This window comes from Diadema antillarum, unplaced genomic scaffold (genome assembly GCF_040938485.1).
Source record: "Diadema antillarum isolate AM-2024a unplaced genomic scaffold, OU_Dant_1.0 scf00000040, whole genome shotgun sequence".
NCBI classification, from domain to species: Eukaryota; Metazoa; Echinodermata; class Echinoidea; order Diadematoida; family Diadematidae; genus Diadema; species Diadema antillarum.
The window spans coordinates 2,902,326-2,928,560 of record NW_027270929.1 but is presented as its reverse complement, the minus strand read 5'-3'; the positions used below and the strand labels follow the sequence as shown (position 1 = coordinate 2,928,560).

Genomic DNA, 26,235 nt, shown 5'->3' with positions numbered 1-26,235 from the left:
AAAAAATTGAGAAGTTTGTTAGGGGTAGCATAGGGAAATATCCCTATAGTTGGAGTGGGATGCTTCGCGACAAGTTTCACGGGATGTTTTGGGGGAAGTTTGCGGTCACACTGGCAAAACTTCGAGATCTTAAAGATCGCGAACAAATCTTCTCGATCTTTTGCCAGTCTGACCGCGCCTAACGTCAGGAACTCGTTTTTGACTGTGCGTCTCGCTGAGGTAATTCTTACCTTCCACCCCAGATTGGTAGATTGCATAGTGTTCGGCACCGCCGCAGAACGTCTTGGCGTCGCCCTTGCAAACCTCCTGGCATTCGCTGTGGTCCACCGTGTGACGTAATGTGTAGTTGTGCGTGAGGTATCCGCAGTGACACTGGGAGCCGCGAAATAAGGCAGCGAGCGGCAACGTCTGTGGCGGTGGACCAAGAAGGCTTTCATGTTGTATATCTAAGCTTCAAATCACGTTTTTCAACTATTCATTCACTTTCATTGACTTTTGACCCATAAAACATTGTGTCATACACGTTCTTATCTTTGTGGTCGGACCTTTACAATATAATCGATTTCTTTGGCTATAATGGCGTGTGTTTGATAACGCCAAATTACATATAACGGCTACAATTATATCGAGACACTTTTTGTTTTGAAATAAAATGCACATGGTTTGCATTGCAGCAGCCTCGGTCAATAATTATGACATCACTGACATCATCACGTGGTAATGACGCTTAGAAAGCCAAGAAATCTATACACGTGTCTAGAAGCATAACGTGTAATAACTCATAATGAGACACAAAGAAATGTTTTTTTTTAATGATACAAGCTGTCCCTGTTTATTGATAAATATCTGAAACATTTGTTGTTAAGTTTTGAAATCAAAAAGATAACCCTCAGTCGCACAAATTGCTCACCTGTTTTTCGCAAAGTTGAACGCAGTAAGCCACGGTCATCTGATCTGATTCCTCAAAGTACTTGGTGAAATAAGAGTCATCCGTGGGTCTTACTGCGCATGTGCGGAAGCCGTCTTTGTACCCTGGCACTGGGCCTTCGTCTGCAACCACAGAATAGCAAAAGGAGAGAGAGAGAGAGAGAGAGAGAGAGAGAGAGAGAGAGAGAGAGAGAATCCGAATTAAAAAGAGTTGAATGTTTTGAATAAAAGGTTTTACGTTGACATGACTGACGAGAGAAATAGACAAACAGAATAGTGGAAGTTTCATTATAAGATTGTAGAGAAACAAGTGTTACTGATAGTCGTTTTTGCGAAACATTGATGTAGCACGATCACATAATGCGAACAAGAGGTGAATGTATGCGCTTCATTGTCGAACAACATTTTACTCGCAACTGCTTGACAAATTGCCCTACATCGACGTGTTATAAGCACTGAAGAAATCAGTCGTTTTGATAGTATAGCCATGATTAAAACAAAATTCATGAGCATAACCAACGACCTCCTGATCATCGGACAGGCGTCTTGTTCACAAGACCCGAGCTTCCGCCCAACAGCCGGTGCTGGTTCTGATCCTTATAGTGTGCAGCGGGTACTGCGTAAAAAAATTATTCAAATTAATAGAATTATTGGGTCGAGTTGTTTTATTGCAACTAACTAACAACTGCCCTCCACGAACAACTAGACGCAAGGATTTTAATTGATTTGAACATTGTACTCTATCGTTGGTACATACATTACACAGTCAATGAAGCAACACTTCGTCTTGCTCACAGAAAAAAAACCCATAATAATTTCTGGTACACATTTGTACTGCTGGCTCATTTCAATTCAGGGACATAAGTTGATGCAGAGGCTTATTCTTTCCTTTTTCTGAATTTGTCAATCAAAAGATATCAGGTGCTAAAATGTGTGCAAGTCAAATGGAGATATCTGAGGCGACGACGTTATTATAAATCATAATTATACTATTTCACTTGCACGCGCAATTTTGCCCGATATAACTGTTATCTGAGATGACACGTGAGCACTGAATTCCACGCCTTGCCTGTCTTCCGTCCTATTTCAGTATTACATTTCACCATTATGTTTGTTTGACTTAAAATTTGTGACTTGTGTCATTACAGTCACGTGGATATGGAAGGGAATTACTCTTGAATTCCAGCCTTTGGCTACATTCCCATGACGAAAGTACGAAACTCCCCACAAAAAAACACCCGACTGAGTCGATTGAAACGGTCGATAATTTGACTTGCGTTTAAACTCTTCCTTTCCCTCTGATGTAAAGGATTTCTTGCGGCGTCAATTCGGAAAGAGAGAGTCCCTCTCTCCATCTTTCTCTCACTCCTAGACCATCTCTCACACCACACTTCATTCTCGAATTGAGAGTGCAACAAGTATATACTAAAACGTATCGAAACTGAAACTAAAAGAAATGTAGCGCACTCTGTTTACAACCACTCGCCCTCGTTTCTTGTATCGTAATAAGCAACCTCGAAGCTACAACTTTGCTCCATGGACTGAACTTCCCATCGAGTCTTAATCCTAAATATTGACAATGTCGCATTTCTCTATCTTATGTTGATTATATGCAAGCTAATATTTTGTTGCGCGTATACATTATGATTATTAAAAAAAAGGTGTACGCGTTTTAGCAATGATAAGTCATACTATGAATATTATCTACTGCCTCCTGCTTGCTACGACATTGTTTCTACTGAAAATCGCCCACAAAGCGTTGCGAAACGGAAAGGGCGCCACTAGCTCGAAGACACCAAATAGGAGGCAACACACCTAACGTAACAGACTGTATAGATAGAGAGTTTCAGCTGTGCTTCATACACACATCTATACACTGCAAAAAGTCCGGTGTTAAATAGTGAACACCGAGCTGGTGTTAAATTTTCGGTGCTCATTTATGGTGTTAAATTAACACCTCCGGGTGTCATTTCCAAATTTTAAACTGTTTTTTGAAGAGTTTCTTAGTAACTGCACTTCTTGTTGATTTTTAATTCAAACAAGACGATCAAGAATTTTACATTAAAATACTAGATTTTTGAAAAAATGTGAAAATAAATTTACACCAAAGTAACACCAGCTGGTGTGGTCTCTTATTGAAGCTGGACGGGTGTTAAACCATTGATATTAACATCAACAAATATCAAATCAACACCATGTGGTGTCATTTTTGAATTAACACCAGTGTATACAGTGTCAAAATAACACCAGGTACAGTGTCAAGTCAACACCACAAAGTGTCAGGTGAACACTTTTCAACACCATCACAGTGCATTTTTAACACCTGTGGGTGTGGTTCTTCATTGAAGTTTGATCGGTGTAATCTCTGCTCTAGAGTATACCCGGACCAGACCACTTGTGGAGATGTGCTGGTGCATTACAAGTCTATGGTCTTGAGCCAGGCTCGAAACTCGGGACTGCAAGATCCCAGCCCCAGGAACAAACTCGCACTGCCAAGCCAACAGAGTGTTCAAAAGCTTTCAAAAGTATTGCATTGCGCCAGCAGCGTTGAATTTTGGAAGAATGCGAGGCAAGTGCCGCGAATTGAAGTTGGCGACTTCGAGAATGAATCGTAGCGAGCGATATTATTTTTCTTTTCCAAAAGAGAAATAATGTTTCTCTAGAGCAAAGTTATGCACTTTTTGTTTTTGCTGCTTCCTCCCACTCTTTATATCAAATAACAGCTCAGGTGAAACAACTCGGGTGGCGTAAATGTTGTGCAGAAACACGACCAAGAGACAGCCAACGAGACTATGCAAGCTGTGGACGTAATATCCGCACCCAACATGCCAGAAGGCTAATTAACAAATGGCAATCACCTCTGCGTGCATGATGCACGAGATAAAAATGAGCAAAATCTATTTTCCACAGGGGACTCATTAATTGCATTTAAAGCGCCTACTTTAGACCGCCACGGAGAGTGCCAAGATAAGCTCAAGCGCCCGTTTATGCCATTTTAGCAGAGTAATTATGTCGCATAATCATCGATTGGACCTGCAATGAGACTGATTAAAAAGGCGAGGTCGACGGTATTTGTGGTAGCAAAGGTGTGTGTGTGTGTGTGTGTGTGTGTGTGTGTGTGTGTGTGTGTGGTGAGAGGAATATGACATAACGGCTCTTTAATGATAATTACTTTCGACGTTAAACCTCTTCTTTGCATCACGATTAACTTTTGTGAGGTGCCATTTTGATCAACTGAATCAACACACTCTCGAAATGTCAGGTGTTACCAGACAATAAGTCGTCTATCTTGTGGACTTTTCTATTTTACAATGATAACTAAAAGAAGCATATAATATGTCCCTCTCTTCCCATAAAGCTTTTACAGAAATCATAGAGCTAGCAGTGAGTACGCGGCAGTGACATGGCGACGATGATTATTATGCACATGATCCAATATTCTTACAGTAGATACGACAGACTAAGAATAAGACAGAAGAACGTGTTTCAAACTAGTGCCAAGTATCAAATCATACCCCAGCGCAGGCGCCTATGACACGAGCGATGCAAATACAGGTATGATTTTGAATGATGAATGGGTGGGAATCCCGGAGAAGTATAGAGCTAAAATAAGAAAGATAGATAGGATGGATAGATAGAAATAGATAGATAGATAGATAGATAGATAGATAGATAGATAGATAGATAGATAGATAGATAGGTGACCTAGATAGATAGATAGATAAACAGTAAAAGATAAATAAATAAATGGACACAAAGACAGATAAATAGAAAGATGGATAGATAGCTGGAGAGATAGATAAATAGATAGACAAATAGATAGAATGATAAATAGATAGACAAATAGATAGAATGATAAATAGATAAATAGATAGATAGATAGATAGATAGATAGATAGATGAATAAATAAATAAATGAATACTGGTAGAAAAGGGAGAAAGAGAAAGAGGAGGGTTGTGACGATAGAAGGGGTTCGGAAGGAAGACTAGCGCGGATGTGAATTTCACGGCTGCAGATGAACTTGACGCTCTCTGTTCTCATGGTTAAACACCTCGACACCTACTCCATGTCACACGGAGAGGTTTGTGTCACAACCAAATGTCATTTGACGAGTTCCTCCCTGTACAACATTAATAAGATTGGCTCATGTGGACCCAGCTGTGTTTAGCTGCATGGGTGTTTTTTCCCCTCTGCATATCAGAGCCCTGTCTTATATACCTCAACATCAACTGTATAATATAATTGCCACACTATTTTTGTACACACTGCCAATGCATTTTCAGGTGGTGGGTTTGAGAAGGTTAACGTTATCATGATTCAAATACATTACAGTGCTGTCCTCCAAAACAGCTTGCTGATGTATTATTTAATGTGCTGGAAGACGCCGAAGCGACCAGTGCAAAAGGACGTCCCGTTGATATCGACACGGTATAATCAGTTATTCGCTATTACTATTAAAATAGTTAAGAGAACTTAACGTTTTAGAGGAATCTGCTTCAGAAATTACTCAGTAATGAAACGAGGACAGCATAATTCATGAACGTGCGCTCCACATGAGAACACTCGCATTTGACATTGGAATAATGGAATGTTATTGAAATAATGCAGAGAGAATTATTTCCATAGAATCTTCTCCTTTTATCGTGGTATATAAAACTATAATTCATACCTACTCTTATGCAATATGTAAAGTTTTTCCTTCGTGCTTTGCCGGTATGTCTCTGAAGGTTATATCATGACAGTGCTGCTCAGACAGTTTATTCTATAGCTTCAACAAATACATAAAGTGCAAGCCTGTGCCATCACCTCAGCTAATTTGCATTTTATGATATCTGTGGTTGCCACCAATATACAAACGCGTGGAGGTTTAGATTAACATGATTACATTTTTCTAATTTCAAATCCAATATTGATGGAACTCCCTCCATTCTGCCCGTTATATTCTACTCTGTTGATCAAAGTCAACATGAATGTTATTATGTGTGGTGGTTGGAATTGAAAGTGTAACCCTTTAATTACCCCGGGGAGATACGGGATAAGAAATCGATTTTATTTCGAAGGAGCAATCCATACCTCAGAGTGTTGAGTGCGTCTCGTACGTAAGGCTGTGCATTCATTCATTTGGTATACTTGCCTATCACGGAACGAATAGGTGGGTGTAATTGAATTTTCACCCTACTGTGACAGTGACCAACTTTTCGCACATTTCGGGTTGACAGGCGTGTCCCTATGATATTCTCTGCAGACGATAATGCGTGGGTCAGAGAGAGGCGACAGTGATGGAGCGAGGTGTCGTTCCCACTTACACAAGAAATTACCGCATAAGCCGAGGATGAAGTCTAATTTGCAGACATTTTTTTTCTCTACCATACCTGCACACTTTGTGATATTAGTTCATATCATCACGTCGCGCCGAGGAATTTATGGCGTATCAAAAACCCATTACGCCATAAATATTTACGTCTTTTAGCAAAACCAGTCAGAAATTTCGTTCCTGATGAGTGCATTGCCCAGTGACGTATATATGAATGTAATTAACGTGTTTTGAACAAAGGCTATCAACAGTGTGATGACACGCCAAATAAATCCAAATAACAACAATAACATCAACGCTCAGGTCGGCGGGTCATGATACGACAGCAACGAAGACGATTGTGACGTAGCAATGGCGATGTGGATCATTAATATACTCGTGATGAGGATATGGTCGTCCAACCGTTATTAGGCCTACGTAATAATAAAGTTCGGCATCAGGATTGTAGAATTTAGAATCCTTCGTCAACTAATAGATCGTGGGCGTGTGTTGCTTTCACTTTGCAAAAAGACCAAAACAAAACAAAACAAAACAAAACAAAACAAAACTAAACAAAACAAACAAAAATTGGACCCTGCATAAACAGCCTTTTAGTCATGTATTTTTATACTCTAAGGCTTACTTTGTGTTCAGAACTGTATCTGCTCTGCATCTTAAAAGTACAGTCTATATTGATAGATGTTACAGCAGGAAACTACAGAATCAATGACCTCCCTCCTTGTGGTGACGATCCATCAAGTCATCCTTCACTTTGCGGCAATAGCAAACAAAATATGTATTCACAATCCATAAATGTATAGACCTTTAAAAAAAAAACAGAAGAAGGAACAACAACACTACAGGAAACAAGAAAAAAATAAATCAAAAACCTTAACGTGACTGCGGTGAGTAGTGTACAATGGAAACACGCACTCACACACGCACACAAGGGGAGACCAATGGACATCCTTTGATCATGATCACTTCAAGGAGGTTCAACTTTGTGCAGGGTAGTCCCGTATCCATATAATATATTATGCATTCATGTGGTGAATTCAATACATGAAGATAGAATATTTCTCCGGGCAATCAGAAAGTTCGTCCAATTTTGTCATAGTTACTTGATAGCAATGACTAATCGTTCAAAATAATTGGATGACGCTTAAACACCAATAAAATACTAATGTAAGCTTACGAGATGAAGGCAAAGAAATTGCAAATCAATCGAGTCATTGGAAAGACGCGTCCACAAATCAAAATACATTATGCGGGACTATAGATCCAGTCGTTGTTAGCTCTTCCCCTATTTCAAATTCCTAATGAGGTTTATACTCGGTACATCGGTTCGGCTTCATGATCCCCCTCCCCATGATACATGTCACCATTTTATTCTCTGATGTATTTTGGCTGCTTCCTCGTACAGTGGCGGACCGGGGGGGGGGGGGGGCACACCAGGCGCTCGCCCCCTCTTTATTGTTGTTTGTTTGTTTAAAAAAATATAAGAGGGGGGGGGGGGCTCGTGCGCCCCTCTTTCATTTTGTAAAGGCGCCTCCCCTTAACGGAATTCCTGGATCCGCCCCTGTTGTACACGACAACGTATGTTTTGTGACACTTGGTCCGTGTTTATTGGTCGTCCGAATTCAGCTTGAATTCATGTGGGATGTATGTTTATGCCTGGGTTTATGCCTTGCCACCTGCCGCCTCGTCCTATAACATTGGTATCGATCGACCGTTGTCCATCAAGTAGCTCATGTTGGAAATGACAAGGGAACACGAATGTTTCTCTCTCCGACTCTAGTGCCACAGCTAACAAAGCGGACTATACCCTTGATAATTGATCACAACGATTTTAGGCATGCAAGCATTCAGATCACTGATATTTGTTCTATGTCACATCGCACTCATTTTGTCTCATTCATCCGTCAGGTAGTGAAATTTGCTCAGCAGAGCATTGTACAGACATGTACACACAAACGCAAACAAACACGCACGCACACACACATACACACACACGTAATGCACGTAAACAAACACGAGAGCTAAAAAAAGAATTGATCACCATCAATTGCAAAAAAAAAAAAAAAAAAATCAAAAAAATCTAAACCATACTCCAGGCTGTAAGTTACATAAAATAAGAATTGAGTTTTCACTGGTCGATTTCTCTCCACTAATGTAAATACCATGGGATATTGACAAGTGTACGCATGCAAAGCTGATCTATCATGACATGGTTGACGGAGACTGTTCTTTTTTTAACTCTACTTTGTTTGCCCATCTATTAAAAGATGGTCCCTTCATTTAATCGTAAACACACAGCTGCACCTATTTTCTACTAAGAAATATTGTTTTGTAACCTCTGTCTACTATGAAATTTTCTACCCACTTATTTGCATAGTTACTAGATCAATCTTTGAAACGTGATCTAAAATATTTTTGTTGTTGTTTTTTACCATCCCTCTGCGACTTCGGTGAATAATACGCACGCTGTAGATCCTCTTACAAAGGAAAACATTCTCTGAACGTGCACTTCTTGCATGCTCTATAGCCGATAGGGAATTCTCATGTGTTATGCTTTGGTGGTTTTCAACAGTGTACCTTTATCACTTCGAAGAATCATAGGCATGTGTCTTTATCAAGTCATTGGTGTCACCGTTTATCCAATTTCAGTTGACATATCATGTCGTCGCTTGCTCGTCAGAAGAACCCTAGCATGAAATTTTAACCCGAAATCAAATTTTGGTTTGTGACATAATTTGATAGACTTTTGAAAGCTCTTTTACAGTACGATGTAATCATCATTTGGAGGAGCCGAGTTCGAATCCCGCCCAGTGCTTACGTCCTTGGACAAGATGTTTTACCCACTATGTCTCTCTCGACCCAGGTGTATAAATGGGTACCTGGCAATGCTAGGGTAATAATAATAGCAGGGCCCTCTGGTAGAGCAGTGGCAACACTGAAGAGGCTACCCTGGGTAAATAAAACCTTAGGTGTTTTTTTTTTTTTCGGTTTTTCGAACGCGCAATCCATAGGCCCTACTTCTGCCGGGCAGACGACGATTTGATGTTTTACATTGCTGTATTTATGTTGATTTAAGAAATGAAATCAATTCATTCTTATGAATAAACTATCGCGTAATTTTACTGAATAACTCTATTCCAAATTTCGTATATAACATCAGATGAACCATTATTATTTTTGTTTTTGATGAAGACAAAAAAAGAAAGAAATCAAAATCAATCAAATTGAGGTCTCTCTAACTTATTATGTAAGAATGACAGTGTTAATTGACTTTGTTGGGAATGATCAATTTAAAAAGAGGAACATTGGAACAATAAATGGAGCAAACAATGAGTTTGACCTCGGGAACACTGTAAATAACTTAGCCCTCATGGCAAAGGAATGCCATAAAAACCCTGCAAACTACAGTCTGGTTAAAAGAATATGAGGCGTGCTTTCTTGGTCGTTGTCTGAAACAAGCTGAAAATGAAATATTTCATCCTCGCCCTATGCACACATACACATACACACCCACGCACACACATAAACACACACACACATACACAAACACACACACAGAAAACTATAGTCTGCTTTAAAAATACAAGGCATGCCGTGTTGGTCGTTGTCAGAGACAAGCTCGAAATGAAACATTTATCCTCGCACTGGATTTGCACTATTCACACACACACACACACACACACACACACACACACATACACACACACGCACACACACACTCACACACACACACACACACACCACACACAGAAAAGGGAATAGGAATGACGCATGGACAGCTGACGTCCAGGTGAAAGAGTTGACCTTTTGCCAAATCTCGGGCGACAGCTTGGCGAGCAACAATAGTGACGTCATCGTGACAACCCATGCCCTCCAACAGTCGTACACTTGAACGTGAAATCGCGTTTCTATCCAGGCTTTATCACACTGCCGAACCATAGTGATCGACATTATGTATACATTATATAGATGATGACTGGCGGGGTAGGGAACATACCGAATGTTCCACCCGAAGGGTTTGATATTTCAAACCCTGAGGGTGGAACGTTTGGTACATGTTCCCGACAACAAAAGTCATCATCTGTTATATCATATAGGTTAGTCAAATACCATCATCTGTTATGGGTTGATATTATAGTCAGAATAATCTTAGAAAACTTACCTTCAACTTGTCACAGAAACTTAGGTCTAATGTTGAGCATGGAGAATCACCAGCACAACGCACTCGATCGCTCGCGCAGAGCCAAATTCACTGTGCGCGGGTCCTTCAAATCACACTTTCGTACGTATTACAATAATCGGTCATCTGTTTTATCACATTGTATGGAATAGGCAAATTTATCCTATCGATTGCGTAAAAATATGATCGTTCAATCGTTTGGTATCGTTTGTCTTTTGTTACGTGAAGATGTTTCCCCATGGGAGAACATTACAGAAATGTTCTGCCCATGGGCGAACATAACCCATGTGCCTCCATCACGTGACTGCGTTTAGCCAATCACTAACCGGTATTTGACTAACCCATCTAATATCATATAGCAAGGAAGTGAATAGATATTCTTATATGGAACACCAGTGTAAAAAGAATTGATAGCTGTAGTTGCCGAGGATATAGGGCCTACATTTCCCTATAAAATCCCCCTACATTTAGAGGGTTTATAACATGGCTAATTCCAAATTTGGAGGAGCTTATTCAGGGTAGAATCACACAACACGTTCACTTTCAAGTGTAAAGAAAATGCAATCTTTCTGAAAGTATACGTCGGCGCAGGGGGGGGGGGAGGGTAGGGCGTTTGAACGGAACCATGGAAATCCCTTTAAAAAAATGTCAGAATTGAAGTAATTGAAGTTGCTTTACCTTAATAGCTAATCACAAACAATTTTTGTGTGTACATGTGTGGGTGTGTGTGTGTGTGTGTGTGTGGGGTGGTATATTTATCAAACCCTTTGGGATATGAAGACTACTCATATAAGATTAAAGTACAGCGCAATGAGTCCACTCACATGCAATGTTACTAAGAATCGATCCCGTCCATAATGTTGCCAATATGCCTGATACTGTACAAGTCACCATGCATGAATTGCACTTAAAAAATCTGATACATACTCGTATAAGACTTTTTAATTCATGTTAAGAACCATTTGATCTAACGAGAAACTGTTAGTGTCCACGATATGCAATTAATGTTGGGGGGGGGGGGGCACTGCGTCTTTACGTCATGAATTACGTGGTGCGATGTGCTAGTGTCATGTTAGACGTACGAAGTATCTTTTTGTTTTCAACCCCGTCTTGTGTCATGATGAACATACAGTCCACGGTCTACTCAAAATGATGCGCCGCTGATGAGCACACGGCATGCGTTGGCGGAACGCTATAGTCTGTCATCAATGCCGTCTTCTTTTTCTCCTTCCTTTCCTCTCTTTCTCTCTCCACCTCTCCCATTCCCTCCTTTTTTCCTCCCCATCCCTCCCTTCCACCTTCCATCACTCCCGACATCCCTCGCCCTCTCTTTCCATCAATGTCTAAGCGCCAGTTCTTCGTGATCGTCCCCTTTTCCATTGACCAAACGATCGGTCTGCCCCGAGATAGCCTCGGGATGGATTCGGGTGATGAATCTTGTGCTGTTGGTGGCGCTCCGAAGGGAGACTAATAATGTCACCGAGGTCGTTGGCCTGTGGCGCCAGAGTGTGAAGTCCACGGTGCCCCAGGCTGGGGTCACAGACTTTTCATACCTCGAATTTGAGAGAGAAATCAATGACTTTTCTACGACAGCGTTTTGTATTTCATGCATAATGCTCGGAAAAAATAGTAGCAAACGCATTATGCTTCTGAATAATGTGAAATATATGACATTGTTGGACTGACTTAATGGCCGGCTTAGGCAGTACTGTACTGACTGCAAACGAACATACAAAGTTATAATAAAAAAATATAGTTCAGTGCATACTTTATACAGACATAGATAGAAATAGAAAGAGTTAACAAATACAGTATTCATCGCATAATCGGGACAGGTTGGGAGTAGCAAACACGGCCCCTTTAAGCGAGGTGCCCGATTTCGCGATGAGTACTCACCATACACTAACGGCATACGACATGTACATGTAGTGCACACACACACACACATGCATACTGACGTACTGTACATGTTCATGAATACACAACACGCTACCCCTCGGCGCGACCCTCCAGCTCTCCCTGCATTCTCGCAATGATGTAGAGTACTAAGTAATCGCAACCGGGTTCGATTCTTCTGTCAAACACGCGTGTACACGTAATCAATGTCAGCTCATAGTCTAGATTCATAAAACGTTACGTATTCGCACATACATTGAACCCTTCTCATCTTTCACGCTCTCCCTCCCACTCTCTCCCCCATTTCACTGAATACGTAACTGTTCATAGCCCATTTCAATCACGTAACTTTTGCCCAGTCACAACTGAGGAAGATTGTGACGTACACACAGATCACAGTGTACAGCTGTATTGAAAGTTGAAACCAAAGACAGTAGATAACAAGATACGAAGGCGCGCGATAACAATGGACTTTGCCCTCAGAGTGTATGACTGAGATTAAACAACGCACACAGCCTGGGCTGTATGAGCGAGGCATGTTTTTTTATTGGATGTGAGTCGAGTAGGAATTGCAAGCGAGCACATGGCTTTGCTTATGTAGGGGAGAAGAATGTTCGCGAAGGCATGTGCTTTGCAATGGCATGGATACCTGTACACGGCGCTTTCGTGGCTATGCATGTACATGTACTGGATGGACGGAGGTCAAAACACACCAATCCGAAGCTTGCTTTGTAAGTTTGTTGTAAACGACAACTGATACGGAATCTTTGAAATATTGTTGTGGTATTTTGGTAGATTTTTTGTGTAAAATATTAACAAAATCAAAGATCGCTTGAAGAAAAATTGTCCCGTTTATCAGAGGTCCCCGCCCGATTATCCAGTGAAAATAACGTGCGTTGGAAATGTTTCTGGGAAGCGTATATCATTTAAGCGAGGATCCCGATTATCAGATGCCCGATTATGCGATGAATACTGTATAACTCATTATACAAAATCCTCATATACCAGATGGGGCATTGTTATAAACGTGTTGTTAATCTCACAAATGTATAAACTTTGGAAACCTTGATTTCTTGTTCCTGATCTACTCTGATTTTTTTTTCCATTGGCTTCATTGTGTTTTACTTCTATAATGGGTGGAACAGGAATGGAACAGTGGAACAGGGATTGAGAAATTTGCTTGAAAATTCTAAAATCAGAAAGTACGTAATATCAATATTGAGAAGGATGTTCGTTGCGATGGACAGGTGCCTTGAATCATTATTCACTTCGCTTCATCCCCGCGGCTAAAATCAGCAAATTTCACGACTATTTTTACACCTCCCATAGCTATTGAATTCATTTGCAGTCGTACTACATCAAATTTTAACTTTTTCAACCCACTGCATTCTTCAAGATTTGTCGTAATGATTTTGAACACTATATGAGATGCACCATTGTTTATATTGTTATGTCATGTTCTTTAAAGAATATTTGTAGTTGTTTTGTTCTTGAATGTGGGCTGAAGGCAATAAACCGCGTCTGTTGACGTCAATGCCAAACTCTCACAGCATTAATCAATGTGGTTATTTTCGTCACTAAGATAGAGGGGAAAATGATGAAAACTCACACCCTCTTACTTGATGGTTGATAAAGATTATTTAAATCTTTGCAAAAGGTCTACAAACGCATAAATCATCATTTTGACATAATTCTCTCTTTTCCCACTCTCTCTATCCCTCTGTTTATTTTTTCCGTCTCTTTTTTTCCCTTTCAGTTCCTATTTTTGGTTTCTGTTCTTTCATATTAAACAATTCTAAAACCATGCATCAAAGGAACTCGGATGCAATCTTTATAGTTATTCTAAATGCGTGCGTGCATATCTCATCTTGTTCCGTAAATTTAGTATAGCAGACAAGGCTGATGCATAGTATTGGTTCCAGGCGGAACAAAAGCCTCAACTTATATAAAACCAAATATGATAAATTATGATACAGATACATTGGTTCCAGGCGGAACAAAACCTCAACGAATATAAAACCAACCATGATGAATGGTGATATACAGAGAAAGACTAACTAACTTTTAAGGAATATGATAGTTTTATTTTGTCGATGGAAAAATGTGATTATGGAGTCACATTAAATGGAGAATGGCAATAAGCAAAAGCAAAAACAAAAATAAAACAAAACAACACACACAAACAAACACACACACACACACCATGCTGATCATGCTAATCAAGCTTCTGACATTAAACTCGGCCAAATACTCATTTATATGCATATGAAGGCTTAGGCGAGTAATTCCTTCGATAACCTTCCTCTGACTTGATAGCGTGCGCTGAATATCTATATATTGGAAATGAATTCCAACCTAATCTGTAATCAGCCCGGCCAAGCTCTGCGTCTTTTGAAAATTACCACGAGCAAAGGAAGACTCTTGAACGCACGAGTACCTTTTCGTGACGCCGGTACGACCAGGGTAACGTCCGATGACTGACAGACGTCCCGTTCTAACTGCTTTGAATGAGGTAGTTCGCAGTTCCACTTTGCTCATGAGCAGAAACCATGTTGGTTTTTAAATTCACTGGGATAAGCATCTGTGATGTAATGATTATTCATGACTTTAATCCTTATAAATGCTGCTTGCCAGCACATCCATCTCACAGCAAAACTGGTATTTGGCAATATTAATAAAAATAGATTGTTAATACATTCAAAGCAAAAAAAAAATGAAGTTTATGCTTTCCCAAGTGTTAACTGACGGATCATTCTGGTCATCTGGGACGCAAGTTCAGGATTGATGAATTCGATAAATTGTTACGTAAAGCTTATGCACTATGTCGCTCTGAAAACGAGTGAAGTCCCTTAACCGACTAAGAAAAAAGAAAGGTCATTCGTGCCAATGTCGAACAACATGAGTGTGCCCATGAGCTAACTCCGAACTGGCTTACTGATGTGACGAGGAAATGAGGTTTGAGCCTCTCGCTTGGTTCCAACAATATTATTCTGATTCAAAGATAAACGTACAGATCGATCCTTATGTACACGCATAAAGGACTTGCATGTGAAACACTCTGGTTTGTCTTTTCTTTTTATTTCTTTTCAAGTGCAAGATATCTGATAATATGATTCCACATTCAATTCCTTCTCCCCAGTGTATTATTTTTGTTTGCTGTGAAAGGAAGTGAAGTTCAGTCCAATGCCAAACGATCTTGATTTTGAAGGGAGACCTGCGGATAACACAAAGCTAACAAAGATATACACCAAATCAAATACAGTAAACCCGCAGTTGCCGAGTTCTTTTTCCTAATGCAGACTCCATCACAATCTATGAAGGGTAATCTTTCCACTCTAACCTCGCACCGCATGCACCAACAGAGACCAAGCAACATTATTCATAGACCATAAGCGGAAAAAAACAACAAAGACATAGGATCGAAGGGCAATGGAGTGCATTTGGATTAATTTAATACTTTAAAAGGAAGTTATCGAGACCTGAATGTCAGCCAATCATTTGACAAAGCTTCCGTCTGACATTTCCACATACTCTCGTCCTCACCGTCCCGCAGTGACGTCACTTGCGGAGGTATCCTAATTTACATTGTGTATGAATGTCACTTGGTTCACAGGCATTGTTCTGAAAACATGCATTTTCTCCGCCACTCTTATATAATTGAAATAACTAAGTGCATTCTCACATATCCTCCAAGAAAGCACAAGAGCAAATCATATGGAAATCAAAGATAATTATAATATAACCACATTACACGTGCAGTTTATTTTTTTTAACAAAGCAAATTATCTGACGTGAGTCAAGTGCTCTCAAAGCTACTCATTGGACGCCACGTTTATTTAGTTCCTCACTAAACGTTGTTATTATACACCAATCATGAATATTCCTGCGATTCCATTGAAATTTCACTTTTAATAGCAGTTTTCATCGTATAATGCATACGAATTCTGTGAAGCCTTCTATCGTCGGACAGAATCTCGCAGCAGCGTCAAATTTGATCCAATGAATATGATGGCTATGTGCACTTGCATCTACTACTAACGATATGCTATATATAAACTCATGCACTTTGGACGCCGCTACACTAGCGTCAGCGGCCATAACAATATCCACCTCAGGGCATTCTGAATATTGTGTTCCTCCAAAGTTTGATTCATGTATTGCCTAGAAGGGGAAGACAATGTCGCATATGTAACACGCTGTGGTGCGTATGACCCGTCACTCGTGGCGTTAAATCATTTTTTGATGCATGCTGCCAGGTCTCGGCGGGCGAACGTGCTACAGACGATGAAACAATGCGTGATGGGTCACCGACATTATCTAAGACATCACAAAGGGAGGTACTGTATAACAAGACGACACTGAAGGTTTCTTACTAAAATGCAGTGCAACTTCACCTTCAAGTTATTTTCATTTTCATTCTTTTGTACTAAGTAAAGTTAAACGAAGAGAACTAGAGAAGTGGCATCCTAATCGGACATGAAATACGAAAGTTGAGCACTTTTGAAGGTTCAGATGATTTCATGGGACAGTGTTATTGTAGTTTAGCAACCGGTTACAGTTCGTTATTCCGAGGGTCCGTTAATTCAAAAACGGAATAAGGTTCCGTAAAGTTTGTTTTCAATTTTAAATTGATGAACCTTATTTCCTTTTCGGATTAAGGAACCTTTGGAATAACAAGCTTTATTTCATGTTCGGATTACCGAAACTCCAAAATGACGAACATTAATATATTTGAACTAACGAACCTTCGGAATAACGCCACAAAATCAATGTTGGGATTAACGAGCCATATTTCATTTTTTTTTTTTGATTAACAAACATCTTGGTATACGGAATTAGCGTATTTCTGGATAAGTTATCAACGAACATTCGGACTAACGAACATTATTTCGATTTCGGATTCACTGATCTTCGGAATAACGCCACAGAATTCAACGTTCGGATTAACGAGCACTATAGACTATTTGCGGATTAATGGACATCGTAGGTATAAACAATGTGTGTCTTTTGGAGAAACGAATATGACTCACAGCAACCACATGTCGAATATAGGTGAGATTAAGATGTATACACAGAACAAAAACTTGTTGTTGTTGTTGTTCTTAACAATAATATCATAACATCTTAGAACCAACAATCCCTTGGCATTCAGGCACTCCTTTTGGTAATTCAGGCGAAGAGAGAATACATACATATATATATATTCTCTCTTGTAAACAGGCTCTGAATTTTGATCATCGCCTGTCGTTACTTGTTTAAAAATAAAATGTATCATTGCAATCTAATTTAATCACCCAAACTCAAATCACATGATTGCGTTTCGTAATGAATCACACATTAATGACGCATAGATTAACCCTTTTGTGTATTTTGAATGCAGATTGCCACAGAAAACCCAATAGCATTGTACACACCTCCCAAAGTTCCTGGCACTGTAAGGGTTACCCATTAATATCACTACAACATATTTTGATATCACTCGTCCCACCCAAAATTTGCTCAAATCGAAATGTCTATCATTGTGGATAAAGGAAATTACTTTTAGCGGCGTGGAATTTCGCGCAACCAGAAACAAGTGCAAAATAAAAGCAAGCGAATAGATTTGCTTGCCATTTTGTTCCAGGAGTTAATGGCTTGATTCCGCGGGATTAAAAAGACGCGAAATTCATCTTATCTGGCCGAACGCGAAAAAAAAAATACTCTCGCGAAAATATCCACTTTCACAGAAGTCGCTGAAAGTGAAAGTGGGCTCAGTTTCACATTACCTGTATGTGGATATAAACGCTACAAACAGCTTGGACACATGTCATGTCATGTTGGAGGCTGGGGGAACAACCATAGACCGTGCACGCACTTACGAAAGTAAGCTTGATAGATTATGCCATAAACATTCATGAGTATAAATCATGAATGAGAATAAGATGAATTTCTCGTATTTCAACACCTCTGAGTGCTGCTGGCGGGAGACTGGAAGAGTATGTTGCAGAGCTGGCAGGATATGAAAGCTTAAAATCAGACACATTTCCTTGATAAAACATTCAGCAGAGCTGACTGTAAAAATCCCGTAAAGTGGAACAAGAAAAAAAAATGACACAACCATCCATCAAAGGCACAAGAGGTGATGTAGACTTGACTCATCATGTTCAGCTATAGCGCGTGTGTTTATGTGTGTGCTTGTGTGTGTGTGTGTGTGTGTGTGTGTGTGTGTGAATTTCAATTTATGATGTTACATGGCGTAGTTTACACTAAGGAGCGTTTAATGAAGTTTGGTTTTGTAACAGACAGCCTTTGTTCCTTCTGCCAACATGAGCCTGAAACTTATCTGCATTTATTCTTACACTGTGTTAAAGTGAAACCGTTATGGGAATTCATAATTAATTATTTTGATATAAATGAGTTAAGGAATATGGATTGGAGAGATATATTTGGGGGAATCTCGGGTTATTCAAATAGATCAAAATGTGTAAATACTTTTATTATTTTAATAAAATACATCATTTTTAAATCTAGAACGGGAAATAAGTTACCCACTGGAGAAAAGATGCAAAAGATTATTGTTGAATTAATAAATGAGGAAAAAATCCTTGCGACCAAGGCTGGGAAGCTACATGTACATTTACAAAAATGGGAATATTTTGAGACTTCGTTGAATAAAACAGTCTGAAGCTACGTGCAACGTCTGTGACTTTTATGAAAATAGTAATGTTTCCATAGTATTCCACTCTTCCTTTTCTTCATTTTTTTTCCTTTCCTCCATTCCTCCTCCTCTTCTTCTTCTTCTTTTTTTTTCTCTTGTGTTGTTTTGTATTTTCTCCCCCTCCTTTCCCATGCGTTCCTGTCAGCCTGTTGGCGGGCTGATTATATAACTATATTTACTATATTGTGATGTGTAGGCAAGAGCAGTTAACCAAATTAGGTGCATGTGTATGTGTGTGTGTGTATGGGTGTGTTTGTGTGTGTTTGTGTGTTGCATGTGTACAGATAGGGGTGGGGAAGGAAACAGGAAGGGAGGGAACTGGTGGGGGTGGTCATAGGGACTCAGGAAGGGATATGAGTTAGTAGGTGGGCGGGTATTGGTTGATAAATAATATGGTTTCATTATTTATTACTGTATAATTTTGCTGCATAATTCATTTGGATGATTTTTAAGATTAATGCTAGAAGAATTGAATCATCACTGTTAAATTTAAGCAATTTTTTAGAGCATAGGGGAAGTGACTGTATGTAAATTGATAATTGTTCATGAAAATGTAATTTTTGTTATGTCATTATGTACAGCAATAGCAAATTTGCTATTATGATCACAAATGTATATTTTCGTCATTTCAATTGTAGCAAATGAAAAATTTTTTTTTCTATTACTTTGAATGGAACAGAATAAACATCGTTGAAAAACAAAAAAAGAGTGTGTATGTGGTATGTGTGTGTGTGTGTGTGTGTGTATGTGTGGTGTGGGTGGGTGCCTGCGTGTATGTGTGTGTGTATGAATGTGTGTGTGTTTGGGGCAGGTTGGTGGAGATATAGAACAGATGATGAATGTGTAGATTGTGGATATGTTGTAAAAAGGGTTGGGGGCTACTGAGCACTATGAAGGAGGATTTTATTGCTTTTGAATTGTTTCGTTTCATTTTGCGCTTCGTTTGTTAATTGTTATCATAAAAGAGCTGACCTCTTCTAGGTATTTCTTTCTTTTTTTTTTGCGTTTTTAGTAGGCAACTTGTTCATGTTGCTGTTGTTGAAATCCTATAACTGTAACTTGTGTGTGGTTTGCAAGAAGCGGGTTGGGGTGGGAGGAGGTTGGGATGGTGATGAATCGAGTGAATACAATAATGAAATAATTTCATTCAATTTCCAGAGTGATGTGGGGAGGGGAGATAGTCAAGCGCTGATTTTCTCCTGTTTTAAGAGCGAAAGAAGGATTAAAAACAAAGCAAGTTTAACCAAGATGGCCATTCACGCAGCTACGAATTCAATTTGCGGAACGGATGAATACCTTTAAACGGTTAATAGAAATTACAGCCGTGTGCTCTTTGGTACAGTCAAGATTGATTTGACATCTCACACAATATGCATGTCGTCGTATACCATGACAGCTGTCAGTGAAGTCACATGCAGGAGTGTTTACAATGCTCGAGGCCTAGCGGTAAAATAATAACTTTCATATCTTTGGCTAGGTCCCGGGAATGAATGTTATATGAGTAATAGTATGGATATATGGTTATGTTGAAGATTGAAACAGTGTGTGTATGTGTGTGTGTGTGTGTGTGCGCGCGCGCACGCGCTTCTGTGTACGGGCTGAATTAACGTAAACAGTAAATGATATGAATAACTATAACCTAATCATAACTGCAATTTACCAGGGCATCGTTGATGAAATACCTGTACCATAGAAAAGGGAAAAAAGGTTGTCAAGAGAAAAACAAGAGAAATGTCGTTACTAAGATACTAAATGGTCTGAAATTTACAAAGAGATGTCGAAGAGTGGAACTTGGTACAGTACTCTGATTTGTCGTTTCTTTCTACTGGCGTAATCATAAAATTATTTTCATTCACGAATCATGTTATCTAATGCAAGGAACTTCCATGGAGAGACAAGACAATAATTATACACACCCCAAGTCAAATCAATTGATAAAAATTGGTGCAAATTTGCTGCCTGTGTGAAGAGTTAGGCTTAAACTGCATGTGCATGCTGCACGCGCCTTGTACGTCTAAACAAACAAGGCCCCTACACGAGCAGGGAGAGGCGTGTGCATATAGCATAATCATGGAAGAAATATATGATGGGGATGGGGGTGGGGGATGGGGATGGGGGATGGGTTGGGGATGGGGTGGGGGATTGGGGGTGGGGGTAGAGGGTGAGGGAAGAGAAGAAAATCCATGGAGTCATGCCGCTAATATCAGAATAAGATGTATGCACAGCTCTCGATCAGCATTTGCCGGTCAACAGTCATAGAGGGGCTTCATCCCATATTTCATTCCAGTCTTCCTATTCCCCTCCTGATCCAAGTCGTATAGGGAAGTCTCATTTTAGATCCATCTGGTATGCAGTGTCCCTCCGTGTCGTAAACAATCATCTTCGATGCACATTATATATAAAATATCTCTCTCTTTATGTATCCATCTTTATGTATATATGTATATATATATATATATATATATATATATATATATTATATGTGTGTGTGTGTGTATGTGTGTGTGTGTGCGTACGTGTGTGTAGAAGTGGTAAGGAAAGTAGTCGGAATATTCTCATAACAACGAAACAGTGGTACGTGAGGTTGCAATATTTCATTTCATTTCATTTCATTTATTTCCACATTAATTTAAATTGCCGTTGCTTTTATTCCCTGGCCCTACATAGATTTCAAAATGCGAAGCCGCACGTTTTCCTTTTGAGGTCGGGCAAATTAGACTGCGAGCCCTTGCCAAACAACACAGAAATGATATCTCGGTTGGTACTTGACAGTAAATAATGCATTTGAAATGAAATTCCAAACACTATTCAAAGGGTGAAGCAGCCTACGCAGCATGAAAGATTTAACACACACATACGTGTGACAGAATTCTAAATCGTAATTATATGTAATTCAGATGAATGCGAAATGCAAAGATTCAATAGATAATATATGACTTCAGATATCAACTAGAAACTTATGTATAACCAATTCAGAATGAAGGTTCAGTATAGCCGGCGCTGTCAATCATTGATTCAGAATGCATGGCTTGTAACGATTCAAATGTTAATAACATCAATTCGTGAGCGGCTGATATAGAGTGCGGTCACCAAACAGTGGTCAGTGCAGAGTCGAACACTTCACCGCAGGAAATGACCGATTCGTGCATTACAATGAAGATATTAATCATAATGACCATTTGTATCGCTGCCTTCAATCGATATTGTTACGTGGTCGGCAATTAATATATTACACAATTAAAAAATGCGGGAAATAATGCTTTATTGAAGCTTGCTGTTAATCTTAACGAATTCTCTCTCGAAAGTGAGAATGGTGTATGCACGTATTGTGAAAACGGAGGGTACATGCCACGAAAGCGACAAATGTAGCAACATCTCGGTAACTCTAAATACGATCGCGCAATGTGTACCCGATACACACGACCACGTTCTACTAAAGTATTACAGAGACTTGAACATTAATTCTTACCATAGCCAGTGGAATGCAATAATGTTATTATAATGCGCCCTATATAGTGCCAACACGGATCATGCTTGCCGCTCTTACACCACAAACGACTATGACCTGCAACGAGTGATTGCAATAGTGAACAATTGCAGTAGAAATAGCTTCTCTATGATACATTTTGACAGCAAAACGTCTCGATTGTAGGCTGTATTCGCCACATGTTCAATATTCATCACCGCCAAACGTCACCCGCAGGCGGGAGGGTTTTAAGCCTCTCCGCTGAGAAGCCAACAGCTGTTGTCTGCAGGTCTGCGGGTATACCAGGGGTTGAGGCAACCTTTGCTTTGCTCCGAGATGTTTTTATCTATTCAAAGATGTATGCGGGCATCCTTCATACGTGCATGGATTATGGAAGATGGTACTATTCATCCTTATGTCGCTCTCTGTCTCTGCACACACTATCATCCTCATTATACAGATAGATTGGTAGAAAGACAGAGAGAGAGAGAGAGAGAGAGAGGGGGGGGGGGGGAGGGGGAGATGGGGAGGAGCGCGAGGACAGAGATGTAGAGGTATAGAACCATATTTTTGTAGTGTTCGTTTAGTGGTATATGAAAGAAAGACATATTATTCAGAAAATAGTAAAAAATGTCTTACTTCGTTTAGTGGTATATGAAAGAAAGATATTATTTACAAAATAGTAAAAAAAAATCTTTACTTCAGACAGGATGTCGTCTACTGGTCTATAGACGTAAAGTTACTCATTTATAATACTGGGGTGATCACGTGTTAAGGTAATGTCTACACATCATTATCAGAATATAAGGGGAAATATGCGGTGCTGCCGCAGAGTGATCTGTTTATTGCGCCACGAAAGAAAGATATTATTAAGCAGAGGGATGAAGATTTTTTTTTCAATTTGCCTGTCCTCTGTACAAATGATATTTGAAAGATCGCAACTGCTATATCTACATTTTTAACAAAGTATCGATATCAGAAAAAAAGGAACCAGCGGGAATCGAACCTGTCATTTATTGCTTTCCGGGCAGGCGACACTGCCATCAGACTATACAAGATTGCCAGCAGTGACACAATGAACTTGGAACAATATAGGCTATATACTCACGCGCCGAAATTCCAACATTGTTATGTTAAGTAGTCCAAGGCGGACAATAAATGAAATCAAGATACTACATTATTTTGTATTAAGCAAAGCCGTGAAGATCTGAGGTTTGTTGTTCTTTATGTTTGTTTAGATGTAATGTTTATTAAATAATAGATATTACATATTATTTAATAAACATTACATCTAAACAAACATAAAAAACCTCAGATTTTCACGCCTTTGCTCAATACATAATGTAGTATCTTGATTTCATTTATTGTCCGCCTTGGACTACTTAACATAACAATGTTGGAATTTCGGCGCGTGAGTATATAGCCTATATTGTTCCAAGTTCATTGTGTCACTGCTGGCAATCTTGTATAGTCTGATGGCAGTGTCGCCTGCCCGGAAAGCAATAAATGACAGGTTCGATTCCCGCTGGTTCCTTTTTTTCCGATATTGATACTTTGCTAAAAATGTACTGTTGGGATCTTACAGTATTCAATTATTGTATGCGGAGGGCTGACATATTGGAGAAAAACGTACCATGTTCCGATCTACTGTAGATAGCTTGTAGTGTGTACACAGAGAAAGGTAAAAAGAGAGAGAGAGAGAATAGAGGGAGAGAAATAGTAAGAGAAGGAGAGGGAGGAAGAGAGAAAAAAAAAGGAAGAGAGAGAAAAAGAGCGGAAAAAGCTGAGTTACGACACGAAACCGGCTCGTGCACTTAAACCCATGACCATGATAATGTACGGGCGCTCTGTTTTCTATACTGCGTTTTGCACAGTGTGCGCGTGATTGTTTTTAAAACGACACAGCTTGCGCTTCAGGGTATATAAAAGAAGCGTGAGAGACTAAAATATTTTCTCGGTCGGAGCTTCTCTGGACAAGATTGACAAGTATATTGTGTATGAATGATTCTCCCTTAAGTTCATAGCTTGGTGAGGTGGGCTGTAACACAAAACACGATTACTGCCGAAGACGAAACCGTGACAGTTGTTCTTAAAATGGTTTTAGATCAAAAAAAAAAAAAAATCGGACGGTTATTATGGCTAAATTAGGTTATCACGGTTAAATTACGTTATTTTAACTCAGTAGATCTGGATGATAAAACAGCAAAACCAACAAAAGCCTTGACTCAAAAGTACGCCTGACTCCATAGTGTGTTCAGTGAATGAGGCACTGTGAAATAAATTGTACACGTATATAGAGGGCCGTGAGGTGCAACATAATATCTGACGACTCATTACAGTGTATATCTGCGTGGTATTTTTGCAGCACTGACCAAGCCCAATACGACGTAACTTAAAACGGAGTGACCTTTTGCCAATATTTCACACTTAACCCAACAAACGCGTTGAATAAAGAAATATTATTGGGTCTATATCTATTTTTATAATCAGCATTTTATAGCACAGACGAGTTTAATAGTTTGGTTGCCAGAAATATCTTTATTCTTATACCACCACACTCACTGTGTTGCAGAATGACATTCGGGCGTGTGTTATGATCACATTCTCAGGTACATTGCCCCTTTGTAATAACACTACCCTTCGCAGAATAGAGTTCCTTTGTCTGGAGATTCCTCTCCTCAATATACAAAATGATGCACAGGACAGAGTTGATCGGTGAGAACTGGATGCTTGAGTTTAACTTTGGAACTGTTTAAACCCACGAGCGCAGTGAGTGGGTTTATGACTGTTCCAAAGTTAAACGAGAGCATCCAATTCTCACTGATCCACGAAATTGGACTGTGCATTATGAAATGGGCCCGTAAATTCATGAAATCCAACCATTTCCCCATCATACATCCGGTACACCTACAACACTATACAAGACTTGAGCCATGCGTTCAGATTTTACCGGACGCATTAGTGAGTGTGGATCACTAAAAAAATCAATGCATGACAATTGACCAATCAGATTGCAGAGATACTAAAGCCCATTTTATAACATTATCTGAAATCTCGACCATCCATTGCAGTCAACATCTCATGGCGCACGTAACTACACGCGCGTCTTATAAGGCCGTGGAGCTAAATATAGAGTTAAAAATATATGCAATTTAGCACGCTTCTCTCTCTTCTCAGAGTGGTAGGTAACAAAATCCATTTGCATTATTTAGTATACGAGCATAAATCATACTAATATGGTAAGGGCAGCGCGTGAGGTTGATATAAATTTCATTTTCTCTAATGGAAACGCATAATGGATTATTTTGTTGTTGTTGCTTGAATATCTTTTCTTTTCATCTTACACTGATTGAATTTGAATAACTGAGCTTATCTTGCATAAACGCGCTATACTGCAGCGGTTTCATCAGGCAGCTACAACACAGTTAGTGACATAACAAACACACACACACACACACACACATGAGCGGAAAAAGCGAGAAAGAGATTGGGCATTTAAGAGTATTTATTGTGTATATAAGTACATAATTATGCACATGATTATGTGAACGCAGAGGATAAGCTGAGTGGCGCTATTTTTCATTCACCCAGATTATCAATTCATCTTAGTTCAACTTGTTCAAGGATGTATATATTCACAATGTTTTATAACTAATTCCGCGACCCCCTCCCAGGTATCAAATAATGCATGTTTAGTTTGTTTCTCCACGCAGTGATAACTTCCTACCTCTTTTTCATGAAAAAATTCTTTGAATCT

At 39.5% G+C, this 26,235-nt stretch overlaps 1 protein-coding gene across 1 annotated transcript in view; it reads right to left on the bottom strand.

Annotated features, from left to right (window-relative positions):
• LOC139712292 (sialate:O-sulfotransferase 2-like) overlaps positions 1–26,235 on the bottom strand; it is a 42,886-nt gene that overhangs the window by 5,491 nt on the left and 11,160 nt on the right. Inside the window, exons 2-3 of the mRNA XM_071624134.1 lie at positions 911–1,050; positions 231–408 (exon numbers count right to left, since the gene is read on the bottom strand). Coding sequence (XP_071480235.1) covers positions 231–408; positions 911–1,050 — 318 coding nt within the window. The remainder of the gene's footprint in view (positions 1–230; positions 409–910; positions 1,051–26,235) is intronic.